The sequence below is a fragment of the Nyctereutes procyonoides genome, unplaced genomic scaffold, assembly GCF_905146905.1.
Source record: "Nyctereutes procyonoides isolate TBG_1078 unplaced genomic scaffold, NYPRO_anot_genome, whole genome shotgun sequence".
Lineage (NCBI taxonomy): Eukaryota > Metazoa > Chordata > Mammalia > Carnivora > Canidae > Nyctereutes > Nyctereutes procyonoides.
This window is the reverse complement of record NW_026575033.1, coordinates 19,628,623-19,650,168: the sequence shown is the minus strand read 5'-3', so window position 1 is coordinate 19,650,168 and position 21,546 is coordinate 19,628,623. Positions and strand designations below refer to the sequence as shown.

The 21,546-nt window shown below is 37.0% G+C and overlaps 1 protein-coding gene across 2 annotated transcripts in view; it reads left to right on the top strand.

Moving 5' to 3' along the window:
- The window catches only part of MRPS31 (mitochondrial ribosomal protein S31), a 31,225-nt gene extending 14,238 nt beyond the window's left edge, over positions 1-16,987 (top strand). For both annotated transcript variants that reach the window (XM_055317324.1, XM_055317323.1), the window contains 4 exons: positions 735-872; positions 4,051-4,130; positions 8,500-8,643; positions 16,683-16,987. In XM_055317324.1, the coding sequence (XP_055173299.1) occupies positions 735-872; positions 4,051-4,130; positions 8,500-8,643; positions 16,683-16,912 (592 nt within the window). In that variant the 3' untranslated portion in view covers positions 16,913-16,987. The remainder of the gene's footprint in view (positions 1-734; positions 873-4,050; positions 4,131-8,499; positions 8,644-16,682) is intronic.
- Positions 16,988-21,546: the final 4,559 nt, after the last annotated feature.

Sequence of the window (21,546 nt, the reverse complement as noted above, 5' to 3'; positions counted from 1 at the left end):
TCTTCCTCGGCTCATGTCATGATCCCGAGGTCCTGGGACTGAGCCTCGCATCTGGCTCTCTGCTCAGTGGGAAGCCTGTTTTCCCCTTTCCTTCTGCAGCTCTTCCTGCTTGTGCTCAGTCTCCCTCTGTCAAATGGATAAATGAAATCTTTTTTTAAAAAAATAAAAGATCAGTGGAATGGTTTAAATTTTTCCCACAAAGTTACACAATTTCATGTCCCTGAAAAAGACAGTAAATTCAGTAATGTTATTAAAAACAAATAACAGAACAAGACAGTTTACTGAGAAAATTAACTTTTTCCTATTAACTAATCTAATCTTATACAGTATCATGATCATCTTCAGTCCTGTTTCCTTCACTTGTTTCTCTTATCCTTTTAGCTGGCACCTTCTCACTTAGCCTCTGATCTCATTACTTCATGCCAGGTTTGAAATTGATATACAACTTCAAATGTTTGATACTTTTTCATAAGTGACACTGATATTTTAAATGAACATTTCTAAAGAACACCTTCAAAAGTTATGTTTCAAAAGGAAACAAATCTTAGTGGTCTATGGAATGTAAATGTTAATGTGTGACATATAATCTTTCATTTAAACATAACATTTTATAATGTATTAGTGCATGGAAGTGAAAAAAAATGAATTAAGTGATATGAATCCCTTGTGCAAGAAAGTTTATTACTATCTTGTAGCTACAATTTCTAATATACTTGACCTTTTTCTTATTTCAGTGTCAGTAACATAATATCAGACATGAAAGTTGCCAAATCTGCCACAATTAGAGTTAGTACAAGACCAGTGCATCAAATTCAGTTTGATGAAGGATCTGATGACTACATGAGCCAAAAGACCAGTGATGTTAAAAAAAGGTATTCAGGCTTTGCAGTCTGTTTGGTTTTGTTTAATTTTCTGTATATGTACTTTATTCTGTGCGTGTTATTGCTGGTAGACATTTGAGCATTATGGATGCATTTTTATCTGTCTTCACGCTCTGCATGTACCATTTCCTGTAAAGGAAAAGATGTTCTGGGTTTAGCAGTCTTATGCTTTTCTACACCATTAATCAAATTAGGCCCTGCCTTCCATTTATCCATGATGAATAGAAGTCTCCTGATTTAGGGTAAGTGGAGCTGATTGAATTCTGAACAAATGAACATTTTGTAAGAAGCATCATTTTTCATTCTGATATGTATATAACAATGTATATTTATATAATCATTATATCTCTATGTATAATTATCATTATTCATACCTTGGAGAAATAATCCACCATCAAAAAAAAAAAAAGAAAGGAAGACCCATTATAATACCTTAACGTGGTAAATTATTTGTAGCAATTTGAATTTGGTAATTTGCAGACTTAAAGATGTTAAGCCATGCCTTATGTAATTATTCTATGATAGAAAGCTGTCTGTATTTATAGAAAGTTTGTTTTCTCTCCTTCGAGGCCATGAAATGGTAGTTGAGAAGGGGGAACCAGATATTTAGTATGCTCTAATGCTCTAATAAAAACTAATTGATAAAAAAAAAACTAATTGATCTTTATAGAAGATGATGCTTACAGTTGGGAGTATTTTTAGTGTGTTATGTGTTCTGTGGATTTTAAGTATAATCCCAGCAACTTGAGTTAGCTCCTTTCAGAAGTTCAAGTACTAATTTGTACAGGACAATTATAAAAGATACTCAACAGTTAAAAATGAAGTTTAAGAAGTTATAGTTGACTTAGATTATTTGAATTACTAGTTTAAAGTGATTTTATACCTATGACATATTATTGAATAAAGTAGAATGTGTACTTAGTGTTTTACTAAGATTCCTCAAGAATATTTAATTTCAGGGGTCCCTGACTGACTCAGTCAGTAGAGGTGGGACTCAGGAAGTTGTGAGTTCAAGCCCCGTGTTGGCCGTAGAGCTTACTTAAAAAAATTTGTTTTTGATTTGTCTTGTTTGAATTAGTCTTCTTTGAAATGATCACATGTAGCTACATCAGAATGGTATATCATAATTTAATTCTTAATGATATTAGCTGTCATTAACAATTAGAAGGTGATGGGGCGCCTGGGTGGCTCAGTTGGTTAAGTGTCCATCTCTTAATTTCAGCTCAGGTCATGATCTCAGGGTTGTGAAATTGAGTCCCGCATGGGCTCTGTGTTGGGCATGGAGCCTCCTTAAGATTCTGTCTTTCCCTCTGCCCCCACCCCCCACCCCCAATGCACATATCAAAAAAAAAAAAGTTTTAAAAATTAGAAGGTGGCAAGGGAGAAGCTAAAAAATTAGGACAGGTGTTTATGTGCATATAATGACTGTGTTAAAAAGCTGGCTGAAGAACTCTAGAGTAAGGGGAAGCCGTGGTGAGATACCAGCGTATTCACTGTGCTTTGTTGTGGGACAGCCTGAGACAGTCTTGGCCTGAACTGATCACCACAAATGTACCCTGGGCTTATTCTTTCAGCAAGAGACAGAGAGGGGTGAGGCACAGGGCACTGACTGGAGTCATTCTGGCTCAGAATCTTGGCACTGTGCCACTGACTAATTCTGGGACTGGGGCAACTTATATAGCCTTGTTGGTCTGTTTCCTTATCTATAAAATGCTAAAATTGAAGCCTAACTTAAATGGCTTTCTTGAGAAATAGGAAAGGAATGTGCCAACTATATATAGTAGATGCATAGCAAATGACTGTTCCTTCGTTTCCTCTTTAGTACATTCTAAAATTCCATACTTGACCAAATCGTTCCCTCTTTACTGTGAGTTACCTTAATGCATCATCCTGTTTACCTGATGCAAAGTGAGGCAGTGCAGGTGGGGAGAAGGACACAAAGCACTGAGAAGAGTTGGGGAGCATAAATACCTTTATTTAAGAATACTTGAGGACCCAGACACCTGGGCTTTGGCTCAGGGCATGACACTGGGGCCCTGGGATTGAGTCCCACATCAGGCTTCCTGTAGGGAGCCTGCTTCTCCCTCTGCCTGTGTCTCTCATGAATAAATAAATAAAATCATAAAAAAAAGAAAAAAATACTTGGGAGCCAGGTAGAGGAAAACTTAAGTGATTTAAGATCACTTTATCTAATTTCAATATGGTATTTAAATTTTTTCAGTTAATGTAATTTCATAGAAGAAAGTAATTTGATTCAGAAGAGAATTCAAAATTATTTTAAAGTGAACTCTCCAGTTTTGCATTAGTTTTTAATCTACCAGTAAATTTATTCAAGTATGAATGTGAATTGATGCATAAAGCAGTTGATTAAAATACACAGGGAAAAGTTACCTATTAACTCCCTGACATTAATTTCAATAGTTAATTATAAAATGTTATGTAAAAAAAGTTAATCATTATGTTAAAATTGCAGAATGAGTGCCTTATAAGTGGGAATGTTTTGATTTATCTATTCCATCTTTTATAATTATAGTTTGTAATTAAACAGGCAGTGTTTTCTACCCTTAAACTAAGACAAATGTTGGCTTTAACAGTTTATAATTTAGCATATTCTAATAGCTTTCTAATGTTGAGTTTTCTAAAACTTCAATATGAAATGGATCACATAAAAATTATAGCACATTAAGCTAATCTTTTCAGTTAGATATTTTGGAAATTAAGCTACTTAAACTGCTTTATTGTATCATGTTGCAAAATTTCAAGTGCATTTGTTCCAGTTTTTAGTTATCAGTTCTAAAGATCTGACAATTTAGTTAAAATGTCTGGTGTGAAAAAAATAAAAATAAAATGTCTGGGTGGGTCAGTGGAATTTTTAAAAAGTTCTATCCTAGTCTTTCATATATAATTTTTTTCTTGGGGATCCTTGGACGGTTCAGTGGTTTAGTGCCTACCTTTGGCACAGGGCACGATCCTGAAGTCCTGGAATCGAATGCTGCATCAGGCTCCCTGCATGAAGCCTGCTTCTCCCTCTGCCTGTGTCTTTGCCTCTCTCTCTGTGTGTGTCTTTCATGAATAAATAAATAAATGCAATCTTTTAAAAAAATTTTTTTTCTTAAATAATTTTTTCTTGTCAATGTATGAAAATATTAAATTATTTTTTCTTTTTCAGTCTTAGGAAAAATATGCTCAAAGGGAAGAGACTTAATATTTTTGACCTTAAGGCAGTTACTGAAGAGACATCTGAAACAGGTTTGTTAAGAACACTATTTCTCAGGGAGAAACTGCTGGGAGGCTCAGCAGTTGAGCATCTGCCTTTTGCTCAGGGTGTGATCCCGGGGTCCAGGGATTGAGACCCACATCGGGTTCCCTGCAGGGAGCCTGCTTCTCCCTCTGCCTGTGTCTCTGCCATTCTCTCTCTGTCTCTCATGAATACATAAATAAATCTTTAAACAAACAAACATTATTTCTCAGGTGTAGAAACATCCCATCTTTCAAAAAAAGTCCTTAATGTTTTGATTGCACAATGTCAGGTATTTTAATAATCCATCCTGTCATTGGCCTGAATCCTGGTTATGAATGTAGTTGTTGACATTGCTAGTCTTGGTCAGATTCCTCCCTTGAAATGTTGCATTCTGTGGAACAATAGGAGATAGGTACTGCCAACTTCATAAATCCAGAGCTATCAGTTGGCTATTGATGTGGGTTAGAATATTAATGATCACCCCAGTTTGAAACTGTACTATTACAAAAGATAAACTGGGGTTTCTGCCCTAAGGCCGCTTGCTATCTAAAAGAGAAAATAGCATTTGTAGAAGTAACTTAATGAAGTGATTTAGTGATTGTGTAAGAGCTGGAAAGAAGAGCCTTCAAGAAATATATTTAGCGACCTGTGTGTGTACGTTTTCACACAGAACCATGTTCTCTGTTCTTACCCCTTCTTTCTTTGGGTAAGAAGTCAGATCCTCCATTTTAAGTAATTAAAAGAGATATGAAAGTGTCTTCTTCCTTGACATTAAATATGATTTACTGATTATTTATTTTTAAGATTTTATTTATTTATTCATGAGAGACACAGAGAGAGGCAGAGGGAGAAGCAGGGTCCATGCTGGGGGCCCAATGCAGGACTTGATCCCCAGACCGGGGATCATACCCTGAGCCAAAGGCAGACACTCAACCACTGAGCCACCCAGGCATTCCAATTTACTGATAATGTAAAATAAATGAGGAAACTCGATACAAATGGTCTTCAGTTTACAAGTGACTTTCATTTCCAAAGATTAGAAGTTATCTTTTTGGACTTGATAAAAATAATTTTATAATTAATATTTAAGTTCTGAGGCTAGCCTCTAATGGCTCATATAATCTGTCAGTTACTTATATAAACATCTGATTTTTCCCACTATTCAGCAAACTCCTAAATATTAGGGGCTGGATTTCACTGATTTTTGTATACCTAGAAGCACCTAGCCAAATGGCTGACAGATCATAGCAATTATCTTAAATCATAAATGCCTTTTTTAAATAAATTGAGCTGTAAAATATCCAGCCATAGAGGAAAAGAGTTAATTCAGTGTTTGTTCATTTAAACTGAAGATGAGGGACGCCTGGGTGGCTCAGTGGTTGAACATCCGTCGTTGCCTCGGCATGTGATCCCGGGGTTCTGGGATCAAGACCCACATTGGGCTCCCTACAGGGATTCTGCTTGTCCTTCTGCCTGTGTCTCTGACTCTCTGTGTCTCTCATGAATAAATAAAACATTTTTAAAAATAAAAAATAAACTGAAGATGAAGCAAAGAGAACAACCCACCTTCTCTTATTGTGAAAATTACATTCTGTCCTGTACGATGGATAGGAAATACAAGGGCCACTTGACTGGCTCAGTCCTCAGTGCATGTAACTTTGGGTCTCAGGGTCATGGGTTCAAGCCCCACGGTTGGGTGTTGCGATTACCTTAAAGAAAAAAAAAGGAAATACAGAATGCGCATGCACGCATACACATACATATACATACACACATAGGTGATTCTAACAAGCTTCATGAAAAAAAGCAAAACATGCAGTCATGGAGAATGGATCACCTCTTCCCTGTTAAAGTGGCAGCTGTTAAACTTACTTTAAAAACGGAATTTATTTACAGGACAGCTGCTATTATCTACCTAATGAACAGTCGAAAGAGACACTCAGATTCTTGAAGGAGTCAGCTTGCTTTTTTAAATCAGAAATCCTATTCCTAAAACTGAAATTAGCTGGCAAGGAAACACTGAAGTTTTATGTGTTTTATAAAACAATATAAAGTGATTGTACTCTAATAAAGTAGTACAAATTTATAAAATTTAATCTCACCTATGTGGCTTACTTGGGTAAGCATCCCATTCTTGGTTTCAGCTCAGGTCATGGTCATCTCAAGATTGTGGGATGAAGTGGAGTCCACTTATCCCTCTCCCTCTGCTCCTCCCGCTGCTTGCTTTCTCTTTCTCACTCTCTTGAATAAATAAGTAAAATCTTTTTTAAAAATTTACTCTAACAAAGGTACTGTTTTAATAAGTTATACTTACAGGAGTCTAAAGAATGTCTTTTGTTCCCAATTAAGTACAGTACCACCTATGTACAAACAAATTTAGCATTTTTTCACAGCTATTTCCTTACCACCTAAAATAATGCCTGACGTAGAGTTGGTATTGAGTAGTTACGTAATGATGGAATGAATGAGTTCTTCTCTCCCACAGTTCCCACGTTTTGCTCCCCTCCAGGTTCCTACCACTCCTGCAAAGGATATAGTTGGAGACCTTCCTGCTTATCCTGGAGTAATCTAGAGCTGAGAGACAATATAGCTGTAGTGGAAGGAGTCTGATAGATGTGGATTATTCAATTTTTTTTTTTTTAATTTATGATAGTCACAGAGAGAGAGAGAGAGGCAGAGACACAGGCAGAGGGAGAAGCAGGCTCCATGCACCGGGAGCCCGATATGGGATTCGATCCCGGGTCTCCAGGATCGCGCCCTGAGCCAAAGGCAGGCACCAAACCGCTGCGCCACCCAGGGATCCCTAGATGTGGATTATTCAAATTCAGTTTCTGCCAGACTAACTTCTCTGAGTTCCCTTTCTCCATCTAGAAAATGGAGCTAATACATACTTCTGAAGGATTAAATGAGGTAATATAATTAAAGTGTCAGGCACCATGCCAGGAACACAGGGTACATTCAGTACCTCGTTGTAGCTGTGAGCAGTAATGATGATGGTGGTGATGATCATGGTCACAGAAAAGACATGAGTTGGTCAGTGTCCACTGAACAAATCTATAAACTGTGACTATAATCACTCAATTATTTTGCTGCTGTGATTACTCTTGTAGATGTGGCTAATTAAGTTAACTGATGTGATCTTTTCTCTCTCTCAGATGTCCTAGGGCCCACATGCTTAATTTACAGCAGTCAGTACATGGTCAGGCCTAGTCACACATGAACCTTCACATACAAGTCTGTGTGGACACATATATTTTCTTTGGGGGAAATATCCAGGAGTCAGATAGTTGTACACTAAATGTATTTATAACTTTTTTAAGAAACTGCCAAACTATTTTTCAAAGAGGTTGTTCCATTTTACATTCCTACTAGCAGTGCCTGGTGGAAATAGGATTCATTCTTGCAAGATGTCTTCAATTTCCAAAGCAAATAAATGATTGAAATGCAATATGATGGTGGTTATAACAGCTAACATTATATGAACTTACAGAGTTGGTAGTGAGGATCAAATGAACTGATGCATAAAAAGCATTAACACAGGGACGTCTGGGTAGCTCAGTGGTTGAGTGTCTGCCTTTGGCTCAGGGCATGATCCTGGGGTCAAGGGATTGAGTCTCCCCACAGGGAACCTGCTTCTCCCTCTGCCTATGTCTTTGCCTCCTTCTCTGTGTCTCTCATGAATAAATGGGAAAAAAATCCTAAAAAAATAAGAAGCATTAACACAGAGTAAGTGCTCCATATTCATTAGTAGTATTGTCATTATTTTTATGTTAATTTGATATATTTGGTCTTTAATAGTAGAACATTGTGATTTATCTTGACAGACTAAAAATAAATAGGCTGAAGTTTAAATATCAAAGTCACATGTTATATAAAAAATATTCACATTTGTGGGGCCCCTGTGTGGTTCAGTCGGTAAAGCATCCAACTCTTGATTTTGGCTCAGATCTGTTCTCAGGGTTGTGAGATCTACGCTCAGCGGGGAGTCTGCTTGAGATTCTCTACTACCCCCCCTTCACTCATGTGCTTTCTCTCTCTAAAATAAATAAACCTTTTAAAAAAATATTCGCATTCATGAAAACATTCTTAAACAAAATATGCCTTTTTATTCCTTTCCAGTAGAGGGAGCAGTGAGACTTTAGAGATTGCTTGCTTAGCAGTGTAGTAAAACAAAAGGCTTGCAGTAATTGTCACTGTAGGCTTTTTATGTCATTTTTGTTTAGTTTTAGCTCTCAAGAGTGACCTTTCATCACATACTGTTTATTTCTAAGCCGCAGGGCCTGAAGTGTGTTACCAATTTGGAGTTAATTGTATTACATTAAAAAAAATAAAGATATATACATTGACTTGTGATGATTTGAAATGTTTCTATTATAGAGACTACACCTTCACTCTGGGATATAGAATTTGCTAAGCAGTTAGCTGCAGTAAATGAACAGCCGCTTCAGAATGGTTTTGCAGAAATGATCCAGTGGACGAAAGATGGGAAGCTGTGGGAGTTTCCAATTAACAATGAAGCAGGTAGGTCTTAATTTCAGAGGTTTATAAAATTCAGTATGGAAAAAAAAAATTCAGTATGGAGATGAAATCTGGCAGGTGTTCAGAGTCTAGATATTTACATGAATTTTAGAACTTTGTATAAACATCCTTGTGGTGTCTGAAAAGAAATTTGACAGTATTGGGGCATATGGGTGGCTCAGTCAGTTAAGTATCTGCCTCCAGCTTGGGTTATGATCTCAGGGTCCTGGGATTGAGCCCCATATTGGGCTCCCTGCTTAGCTTCTTCTCCCTCTGCCTGCAGCTCCCTGTTTGTGCTCACTTTCTCTCTCTTTGTCAAATAAATAAATAAAATCTTTAAAAAAAAGAAAAGAAAAAAGCTTTAAGTCGGAATTTCACTTAATTCTAGGGTTGTTTTAAGATTTTATTTATTTATCCATGAGGGACACAGAGAAAGGCAGAGACAAGGCAGAGGGAGAAGCAGGCTCCTCACAGGGAGCCTGATATGGGACTCGATCCCTGGACTGAGCTGAAGGCAGACAACTGCTGAACAATCCAGGCATCCGAAATTCTAGGTTTTTAATAAGGAAAAGAAAGAAGTAAAATTCGAGGGGCCTGGGTGGCTCAGTCGTTAAGTGTCCAACCCTTTTTTTTTTTTTAAGATTGTATTTATTTATTTGAGAGTGAGCACAAGCAGCGTGGAAGGGCAGAGGGGGAGGGAGAAGGAGACCAGCCGCTGAGCAGGGAGCCCACCATGGGGCTTGTTCCCAGGACCCCAAGATCATGACCTTAGCCAAAGGCAGATGGTTAACTGACTGAGCCACCGATGCACCGCTAAGCATCCAGCTCTTGATCTCCGCTCAGGTCTTGACCTCATGGTCATGAGCTCAAGCCCCATGTTGGGCTCTTTGCTGGTATAGAGACTACTTAAAAAAATAATACAAATTTTAAAAGAAAGTAAAATTATACAGCAGAAATGCATCATGAATTTTTACGTGACATGAAAGTATTGACTGGAAATGATGACAGTTTCCTAATTGCCGAGCAGGAGATTGATTACCTAGAAAATCTTCTCTTATATTAAATCCTGAGTATGAGATCAAATTTCAATTTTTGGAGAACATTACAACTCTGAACGTTTTATGCTTAGTTATCTTTTACTCATAAAACTGTTGCATTAAAGAGATGCAAGGTTCTCCTGCTTGAAAGCTACCTAAAGGAAAGATGTTAGAAGGCTTCAAAATTTTTTGGAACTCAGGCTGCATACATACCTACATTCTTTGAATTACTAGATGCTATTATCTAGTTTCCTGAAGATTATTCTGGAGATGTTACCTCTTCCTCACTCAAAAGGGATATTGTATTACTGTGCTATTTATTTTATGCCATTTTTTATGTTATCATCAGCTGAACAGTTTAGGTATATTTTCAATTAGAAGAGATTCATGTACAGTTAGCTAGGAATTGTAAACACCTCACTAAGTCGTAGGAAAATGTAGTCCATATTTTAACCTTTGTAGTATTATGCTGTCACTGTAACATTTTATTTTTTGAAAATCTCATTTGTTTGGATTAATAAGTAGAATAGAAGCTTAAATATCAGAAACATATTGTCTTGCATCTTCATAAAGTTTTACTTTATAGGAAAACTTTTTCGAGAATGATAATTCCTTTAACAAATTCTGAATATATTATGTATTTGTATGGTATATGCAGTAATAAAGGATGTTTCATCTGTCACATAACATGAGTATTTCTCAAAGTATTATGCTTTCCATACTCTGGTGTGGGTATCAAGGAAAGGTGAAAAAAGCCCAAGGACTTTTTAGTTGTGCAAATCACGGTACAGATCCAACTCTCTTAGTGATTCGCCATTTGCCTTTGAAGAAACTATTTAACCTCTTGAGGTTAAAATACTAGCTGTGTCTCCTCGTTTGTAAAATTAAAGATACCTCATTGAAAGAATGTAAGAAGTAAAAAAAAAAAAAAAGGAAGTAAGACAAAGTTATTTGAGTTGCTCAGCGCAGTTCTTTATAATACATATAAATGGTATTCACCCCCCAATGTGAACACAGATTTTTAAAAAGAGAAAAAAGTTAACAATACATTAAGGGAAGATTTCATTATTTGATGAAACTTGGATATTCTAAGTCCTGATAGTTAAAAACATGGTTTTAAGACCCAATATTGAGGTAGGATAACTTGTGACTTTATTTAGGAGAGACAGTGATTAGGAGTTCAAGTTTTGAGTGAATTGTATGCTTAATCTCACTAAGCCTCACTTCCCCTGTCTATGAAATAATGGCAATAATGATAGGATTTATTTTACAGGATTCTTCTGAGAAACAAGTGAGGTTGTACAAGTAAAGCATCATCAACCATCATCATCTCTGTTCCTACAACAATATCGTGAAAGGGTTTACTATACTAGAAGGATCTCAAATCTTTTTTTTTTTAAGATTTTATTTATTTATTCATGAGACACACAGAAAAAGAGAGAGACACAGGCAGAGACACAGGCATCTTAAACTATTAGTGAGGATGTGTATTTTCTAGGAACCACCAAATAGGGTAACTGGAAAATAAGAGTTAGTGTACATTCTCATCAAGAGTAAAACACTTCAGTTCATCAAAATTTTAATTGTCCAAACTCCAAAGGAATTTATCTTAAATTTGACCTGGTTGTTGAAAAAGTTTAATTTTTACAAAAGGAAAAAAAAATATGTCTCTTGGTCAGGTTAGGGAGATAAATTGACAAGTTTCCGTATGCACTCTGCATATTATTGATGCTTTAGGGTGGATGGGAAGGGGAGGTATCTCATTTCCAGCTCCTTGAGGCAATTGTTATCTGAACGAAAAACAGGAAAGGAACTGTGGAAACTCTCTCACTTTGATCACTCCCCTCAGTATACACTTAGGAACTTCAGAATACTTTGAGAGACTGGCATTAGAATTTGGAGCTTCAAGAGTTCGATAATATTCTTCTGTATTTCTTATTTCTAAATTTTAAGATTAGTAAAATGTCATGTACTCTCTACTAATAGCTTCCAGAAGATTAACTTTGATGCTTTTGGGGAAAGGTGTTTTATTTTTAGGGGTGAGTCATGCCATGCCAGTTTCTGAACCTAATACTGAAAATGACAAAATGACATGTCCTGTGTTTATAGCTTTGCTTCCCAGTGTTGTGTTTTTCATTTATGTAAAAAATTAGTTTGTTGTTTTACCACATAAAATATATTAATTATTTCCCAGTTTGAAGTAGCTTTTATCCAGTTTGGTTTTTTTTGTTTTTGTTTTTGTTTTTGAGAACTGGTTTACGCCTTCTGTTTTGCTTTGTCAGCATAGAGATTTATAGGAGCAATAAGGTGGCATTATTCCTACTTAGGTTTTGTAGTAGTTATTATATATTGGATTGATTTAAAAAATCATTTTTATTTTAGCTTTGACCTTGACTTTAAATTTAATCATGTGTTTGCCACTACCCAGTCAACAGTCTTGCTCTTGAATATTCTTTAGCCATATATATGCCACCAAAAAAGTGTAATAAGTGTTGTCAGTTTTTGATATGTAACATGCTACCCCTGAAACTTAGTACAACTAAGTTATAACTGATCATGAATTTATGGGCTTTCTTGTTAGTTTTGGCAGCTTAGTTGAGGGCGGTTCCCTCTAGAGTGGCTTTTTTCACATGTCTGGTTGTTGGTGCTGGCTGTTGTCAGGGGAGATGGAGGTAACTGGGTTATATGTCACTCATCATCTCACAGAGTAGCTTGGGCTCTATCTACTACATGGCTGTAGTAGAGTTCCTAGTGGCAAGGAAGAGCAAGGATTAACATGTAAGTACTTTTCAAGCCTTTGTTTGCACTGTGTTTAGTAATATCCCATTGACCAAAGCAGGTCACTTGGCCAATGCTGAATCAACTGTTTGAGAAACAGCCTCCATTTATGGGGAGAATGACAAAGTCACATTGTGAAGGGGCATGTATAGAGGCATAGAAGTGATATGTGGCCATTTGTCAATCTGCCACCTTGATTTATTTTGTATTTACTTTAGCTTCAATAAAAACAACACATAGATCTTTAAATGTCCAAATAAATTTTTAAAAAATCTCTTTCAGTAAATATAATCTAACTCCAAGTAAGTAGAAAGCATTTAAGCCTTTTATTTTGAGAGAATTGTATATTCACATGCCATCGAAGAAGTAAGTATCCTGGTTAGCCTTTACACAGTTTCGCCCAACAGTTACTTCCCACAAAATCATATTACAGTATTACAGCCAGGCAATTGACATTGATACAATTCAACCATGTTCAGTTGTCACCAGTTTTATAAGTACTCCTTTACATGTACATATTTAGTTCTGTACGATTTTATCACATATGTAGACTCACATGACCACCACTGCAGTCAAGATACACAGTTCCATCACTTCAAAGAGCCCTCATATAGCCCTTTTGTGACCACACGTGCTTGCCTTCCACTGCCTCCCTTTCTTAGTCCTGGATCCCTCACAATCACTAAATCCTTTCACCATTTCTATAAATTTGTCACTTCAAGGAATATATACGAATATGATCTTATAGTGTGTAACCTTTGGGAATTAACTTTTTTTCACTCAGCCTGAATAATTATCTGGAGATTTATCCAAGTTGTTGCATGTATCAGTATGTTTGTAGCTTGTTTTTAGTTGAGTAATAGTCCATGATTTGAATGTGACATATAGTTTGTGTAGCCATTCACCTGGAAAAAGACATCTGGCTTGTTAACCAGTTTGTAATCTCTACACCTAACATGGGGCTCAAACTCATAACCCCAAGGTCAAGGGGGGGGGTGTTGTGTCATAGGACATTCCTTCTTTAACCCTTTGATATGATGGATTACATTGATTTCCAAATGTTAAACCGCCCTGCATAGCTGTTTTAAGTCCCACTTAATCTTGGTATATAAATCTCTTTATTAATGGTTGGTTTGTTTGCTAATTTTGTTAAAAGTTTCTGCCTCCAAGTTCATTAGAAATAATGGTTTGTAACTTTCTCTCTCAGTTCATTTATTTGTTTTGTGGTTGTGTCTTTGGTTTGATAACAAGGTAATACTGGCCTTATAAAATGAGTTAGGAGTATTCTTCTACTTTCTGGAAGAGATTGTGTAAAGCTGGTGTTAGTTTTTCTTTCAGTGTTAAATAAAATTCTCAGTTGAAGCCATGTGGGCTGAGGAATTTCTTTTTTGAGACCTCTATTTTTATTTTTATTTTTTTAAAGATTTTATTTACTTATTCATGAGAGACAGAGAGAGAGAGAGAGAGAGAGAGAGAGAGAGAGAGAAGCTCCAGAGACACAGGCAGAGGGAGAAGCAGGCTGCATGCAGGGAGCCTGATGCGGGACTCAATCCTGGGACTCCAGGATCACACCCTGGGCCAAAGGCAGGCACTAAATTACTGAGCCACCCAGGGATCCCCTTTTGAGACCTTTTAAAATACAAATTCCTTTTCTTTAATAGTTATGAGACTATTCAAGTAATCTATTTTATTTTGGCTTGAATTTTGGTCCTTCAGTGTATTTTTTTTAAGTTGTCCGATTTTTTAAGTTATTGAGCTACTTGTTTGTGGTATTCCCTTATCCCTAATGGTTTCAGTTTTTATAGCAATAACCTCCTTTTCATTTCTGTGTCACTCTTTTATTTATCAGAATTAATAGAAATTTATCAATTTTACTGATTCTTTTTTTTGAAGAACTAGTATTGGTTTTGTTGCTTTGTCTCTATTTTTCTGTTTTCAATTTTACTGATTTTGGATGTTTTCTTTATTATTTCCTTCCTTTTTCTTCTTTTTTTTTTAATTTTTATTCATTTATGATAGTCACAGAGAGAGAGAGAGAGAGAGAGAGCAGAGACAAAGGCAGAGGGAGAAGCAGGCTCCATGCACTGGGAGCCCGACGTGGGATTCGATCTCGGGTCTCCAGGATCGCGCCCTGGGCCAAAGGCAGGCGCCAAACCGCTGCGCCACCCAGGGATCCCTCTTTCTTTTTTTTTTTAAGATTTTATTTATTTATTTATTCATGAGAGACAGAGAGAGAGAGAGAGAGAGAGGGGCAGAGACAAGACAGAGGGAGAAGCAGGCTTCAGGCAGGGAGCAAGATATGGGACTTGATCCTGGAACTCCAGGATCATGCCCTGGGCTGAAGGCAGACACTCAACTGCTGAGCCACTCTCCTTCATTTTTCTTGCTTTAGGATTATTTTGCTCCTTTGCTAGGTTCTTGAGGTGGGAACTTAGATTTTTGTTTTGAGATTTTTCCTCTTATGTATTCATTTAGTGCTACATGTATACCTCTTAGCACTGCTTTAGTCTTGTCCCACTGATTTTGATTTGTTTTGTTTTCATTTTTCATTCAATTCTGAGTGTTTTCTGAATTATCTTTGAGATTTCAGCTAGACCTATGAATTATTTTTAAGTATATTTAATTTTTAACTGTTTCCTATTGTCTTTCTGTTACTGATTTCTAGTTGGATTCCATTATGATCTGAGAATGTACTGTGTATCACTCCAGTTATTTTAAATGTCTTGTAGTTTGTAACCCCACATGTGGTCCAGCCAGGTGATGTTCCGTGAATGCTTGAAAAGAATTCGTATTCTGAAATAGTTTGGTGGAGGGTTCTGTAGACATCAGTTTGATAATGTTTGTTGATGTTGTTCAGAGCTTCTTTATCCTGGCTAATTTTCTACCTCATAGTTCTCAAAGTTACAGTAGACTGTTGAAATCCCCACTATAACTGTCAGCTTTTCTATTTCTCCTTTATTTCTATCATATTTTCTTTCATGTATTTAGAAACTCTGTTGTTTAGTGCATATGTAATTCAGATCACTCTTTGTGGATTGACCCTTGACCCTTTTGTTATGTAATGTTTTTCTTTCTCCCTAGTAATTTTCTTTGCTCTGAAGTCTCTTTTGTCTGATAATCATATAACCACTCATGCTTCCTTTTTTTATTTTTATTTTTTTTTTAAGATTTTATTTATTTATTCATAGAGAGAGAGAGAGGCAGAGACACAGGCAGAGGGAGAAGCAGGCATCATACAGAGAGCCTGATGTGGGACTCGATCCAGGGTCTCCAGGATCACGCCCTGGGGTGCAGGCGGGCTAAACCGCTGCGCCACTGGGTCTGCCCTCATGCTTCCTTTTTTAAAAAATTTAATGTTAAGATACATTTTTCTCCATCTTTTTCTTTTCAAACTACCTATGTATGTTGTGTTCGAAGTGAGTATCTTATAGAAAGCATATAGTTGGAGAATTTTTTTATACCTACTCTGCAATCTGTATCTTTTGATCAGTGTATTTATTTTTTTTTAAAGATTTTATTTATTTATTCTTGAGAGACAGAGAGAGAGAGAGAGGCAGAGACACAGGCAGAGGGAGAAGCAGGCTCCATGCAGGGAGCCCGACGTGGGAATCCATCCCGGGTCTCCAGGATCAGGCCCTGGGCTGAAGGCGGCGCTAAACCACTGAGCCACCCAGGCTGCCCTGATCAATGTATTTAGATCATTTACATTTGAAGTAATTATTGATTTGTTAGGACTTAAGTCTCCTATTTCATTACTAGTTTTCTGTTCATTTTCTCCATTTCTCATTCCCCTTTTTGGGGCGGCCTCATGTGCTCTGCTTGAACATGTTTTAGGATTCTATTTTGTTTTATTTATGTAAATTTTTTTAGTATAGTTTGTAAAGTTTTCTTAGTGGTTGCTTTAGATTTTAAGTTTTCATTAGCAGTAGCTGCTGCTACACTTTGAACATGTATAATATGCTAAGAGTTGTAAAAGAGTTGTATAAGCTTTGTGTCTATGTAATCTTTACAGAAACCCCACAAGAAGGTTCTTTTTTAATCTTCATTTTATTCCCAAAAACTGTTGCTCAGAGAAGTAAATTTGCCCAGTCACACGGTTGTTAAATTGGTGGGCAAACCTAGGTCTAACTCCAAGGTTCATGGCTTTAACTGCAATACTCATCAATGTTAATTTTATGGTAGAGGTTATACACCAAAATTATAATGGATTTTTATCTCATTTCCTAGGTTTTGATGATGAGGGTTCAGAATTTCATGAACATATATTTCTGGATATACACCTGAAAGATTTTCCAAAGCAAGGACCAATTCGCCACTTCATGGAACTGGTGACCTGTGGCCTTTCCAAAAACCCATACCTGAGTGTTAAACAGAAGATTGAACACATAGAGTGGTTTAGAAATTATTTTAATGAAAAACAAGACATTCTAAAGGAAAATGGCATAGAGTTCAATTGAAGACCATGGAAATTTTTATTTCAAGCTGTTGGAGATGGGTATTATAACTAAATAAAATAATTTACTAAAAATTTTCCTATACTGTGTTATTACATCTGATTTGAATGGTATATATGTAAAATTGCTTAAAACTATATAATGCTGGGATGCCTGGGTGGCTCAGCAGTTGCGCGCCTGCCTTCGGCTCAGGTCGTGATCCCAGGATCTGGGATTGAGTCCTGCATTGGGCTCCCTGCGAGGAGCCTGCTTCTCCCTCTGCCTTTGTCTCTGCCTCTCTCTCTCTCAGTCTGTGTCTTTCATGAATAAATAAATTTAAAAAAATTTTTTTAAGGAAAGCTATGTAGGATGTTTGTGAAGAAAACCTCTTAAAACTTTAATGAAGCATAGTAAGTAATAAAAAAATAATGAAAAAAAGGACGCCTGGCTGACTCAGTCAGTAGAGCATGAGACTCTTGATCTCAGGGTCGCAAAATTTGAAATCCACATTGTGCATGGAACCTACTTAAATTAAAATAATAATAATAATATGAAAAAGATTTAAGTAAGTAAATGGATAAAAAGTTCATGGATAAGAAGACTCAATATTATAAAGATTTGATTCTTTCCAAGTTTATCTATATATTGAATGCAATTTCATTAAAAAATCCCAACAAGGTTTTTCATAGAGCTTCACAAATTTATGATAAAGTTATAGGGGGAAACAACTGGAAGAGCCAAATGTTATTGAAAAAGGACACAAGATGAGGTGAGGGAGTTGCCTTGATTTGAAGTTACCCAGACTTATCATAAAACTATAATTTGTTTTTTAAGATTTTATTCATGAGAGACACACAGAGAGAGGCAGAGAGAAGCAGGCTCCCTGTGAGAAGACTGGTGTGGGACTCGATTCCAGGACCCAGAGATCATGCCCTGAGCCGAAGGCAGACACTCAACCACCAGGCCACCCAGGCATCCCTCATAAAGCTATATTTACTTGACAAGAGGATATTCCTCACGGATATAGTTAAATAAATTTGTGAATAAAATAGAAAACACAGAGGGATGTCTGGGTGGCTCAGTGGTTGAGCATCTTCCTTCAGCTCACAGCATGATGTGGGGTCCTGGGATCGAGTCCTGCATCGGGCTCCCGGCATGGAGCCTGCTTCTCCCTCTGCCTGTCTCTCTCTCTCTCTCTCTCTCTCGAATAAATAAATAAAATCTTAAAAAATAGACAACACAGAAATAGACCCCACAGTATATGGAAACTAGACACATGACAAAGTTAGTATTGCAAGTCAATGGGAAAAGAGTAAATATTCCACAAATGGTGTTAGGATAATGAGTTATCCATATGAAAGAAAAAAGAGGATTTTTACTTCATGCTATTTTTTAAAAATCCAGTTCAATTATTCAATGAGAAAGACAAAATTAGGACGCCTGGGAGGCTCAGTGGTTGGGGGTCTGCCTTTGGCTCAGGGCTGATCCTGGAATCCCAGGATCGAGTCCCACGGGGGTCTGCCTGCACGGAGCCTGCTTCTCTTTCTCTGCCTGTGTCTCTGCCTCTCTTTCTCCGTGTCTTCCATGAATAAATAAATAAATTATTTAAAACATGAAAATTGGGATCCCTGGGTGGCGCAGCGGTTTGGCGCCTGCCTTTGGCCCAGGGCGCGATCCTGGAGACCCGGGATCGAATCCCACGTCGGGCTCCCGGTGTATGGAGCCTGCTTCTCCCTCTGCCTGTGTCTCTGCCTCTCTCTCTCTCACTGTGTGCCTATCATAAATAAATAAAACAAAAAATTAAAAAAAAAAACATGAAAATTAAAAAAAATTTAAAAAGAGAAAGACAACATTTAAAACAAAAATGTAGAACACCTTTACAGCTCTGGGATAGACAAGGATGTAAAATATCAAGAGCACAATCTCTAAGGAAAAGATTCATAAATTTGTTAAAATTTAGAACTTTTATTTTTTTTTTTTTTTTTTTTTTTTTTTTAAATTTTTATTTATTTATGATACTCAGAGAGAGAGAGAGAGAGAGGCAGAGACATAGGCAGAGGGAGAAGCAGGCTCCACACAGGGAGCCCGATGTGGGATTCGATCCCGGGTCTCCAGGATCGCGCCCTGGGCCAAAGGCAGGCGCCAAACCGCTGCGCCACCCAGGGATCCCAAATTTAGAACTTTTAATAAAAAAAGGCAGCACTGGGGCAGCCCCGGTGGCTCAGCGGTTTAGCGCCGCCTTCCAGTCCAGGGCGTGATCCTGGAGACCCGGGATCGAGTCCCACGTCGGGCTCCCTGCATGGAGCCTGCTCCTCCCTCTGTCTGTATCTCTGCCTCTCTCTCTCTCTCTCTCTCTCCTCTCTCTCTCTCTCTCTCTATCTCTCATGAAAAAATAAATAAAATCTTACAAAAAAAATAAAAGAAAGAAACCCATACTTTGATCATTTAAAAAAATAAAAATAGGGCAGCCCCAGTGGCTCAGCGGTTTAGCGCCGTCTGCAGCCCAGGGTGTGATCCTGGAGACCCTGGATCGAGTCCCACGTCAGGCTCCCTGCATGAAGCCTGCTTCTCCCTCTGCCTGTGTCTCTGCCCCTCTCTCTCTCTCTCTCCTCTCTGTGTATTCTCATGAATAAATAAATAAAATATATTTTTTTAAAAAAATAAAAATATAAATAAATAAATAAATGGATAAATAAATATATAATAAAGGCAGCACCAAGAGAGCAAAGATAAGCATCAAACATGAAGATAAATGCTTTACATATAATCACCAAGTAATTTCTATGTAGAGTATATGAAGAATTCCTAAACATCAAATAGAAACAAACCAACTGAAAGAATATAGCCAAAAACAAAGACAGGCATTTCATTTCATAGGAGAAAATATACAAGTAGCTAATAAATATATGAAAGAATGTTCAGGGAAATGCAAATTAAAACCATGCTGTGAGGGTCCTGGGATCCTTAGGACCCTGGTCGGCAGGGAGCCTGCTTCTCCCTCTGCCTGTGTCTCTGCCTCTCTGTGTGTGTCTCTCATGAATATATAAATAAAATCTTAAAAAAAAAACCACACACAAAAAACGCCATATTGTGATAACATGTTCTTTAGATAGGTGAAAAATTAAAAGGCAATATCATTTATACACTGTTGGTGGGAGTATAAATTGGCAACCACTTTTGGAACTACATAATTATATATTTATAATACATAATATCCATATATAAATACATAGCATAATTACACATGTAACATTTAATTATATATTTATATAGTTGTAAATGTATATATAAATATATAATATACATATAACTTTGTGTATATAAGTATTTTTTTTACATATATAGTAAAACCTTATAACCTTATAGAACCTTATAAACATAGAACCTTACAAACAATCAATCCTGCTCCTGGAGTATACACCCAAAGAAACTTTTACAGATATGCGCTGAGAGGTATGAATAAAACTGTTCAATGTAGGGGCAGCTGGCTGGCTCAGTGTGCAACTCTTGATCTCAAGGTCGTGAGTTCAAGCCTGACATTGGGTGTAGAGCTTTCTTTAAAAAAAAAAAAAAAATTAAAAAAAAAAACTATTCAAAGTAGTAGAAATCAGAGGAGAAAATGTCCATCACCTAGAGAACTTATAAATTGTGGCTTATTTTTGCAACGCAACACTATGCCCAAGTGAAAATCAATAAAATAGAGTATACACATCAACACAGATGATTTCCAAAACAATGTCCCATGAAAAAAGGGACATTGCAAGAGGAATGCATATGATATAGTACCATGTTCATAATATTCAAAAGCCAAATATTGAATATATTGCCTAGCACTATAAATTTGATGAAACTAAAAGAAAAGCATGGGAATGATGACAACGCTGTATTTCAGGAGAGATGGCCATGTGGTTGAAGAGGGCCACAGGGAGCTTCAATAATGCTACCATTCTATTAAGTTGGATGGCAAGTTCACAGGTGGTCATTTTATTATCATGCTTTAAATTATTTATATTTATATTATATTACAGATTCATTACAGATATTCTTAACCAACTGAGCCACCCAGGCACCCCTGATTACAGATATTCTTTTGTATGTAACAGCATTTCATATTTTTTAAGGAATGAATCGAAATGAGTAAATAACTGGAAGATAGGCAGAGCTTAGCCATAGTTTTGAAAAAGGATAGAGATGACATATCCACAGCTGAGACCATGATGTTAAAAGCATCTTTTAATTGGCCATTTCCAGACTTGATTTTTTTTATTATTATTATTCACTAGAGACACAGAGAGAAGGGCAGAGACACAGGCAGAGGGAGAAGCAGGCTCCCTACAGGGAGCCTGATGTGAGACTCGATCCCAGGACTCCAGGATCAGGACCTACAGACTCGATTTGGAAGAATGTATTTATTATCCTTAGATTCTTAGTTCTAAAAGAACATATTATCCTTAGATTCTTGCCTTGTTATCATTCTTAAAATTAATCCAAAATTCCTTTGAGTACAGACGCCTGGGTGGCTCAGTAGTTGAGCATCTGCCTTTGACTCAGGGCATGATCCTGGAGTCCCAGGATCGAGTCCCATATCGGGCTCCCTGAAGAGAACCTGCCTCTACCTCTGCCTGTCTCTTTCTGTGTCTGTCATGAATAAATAAATA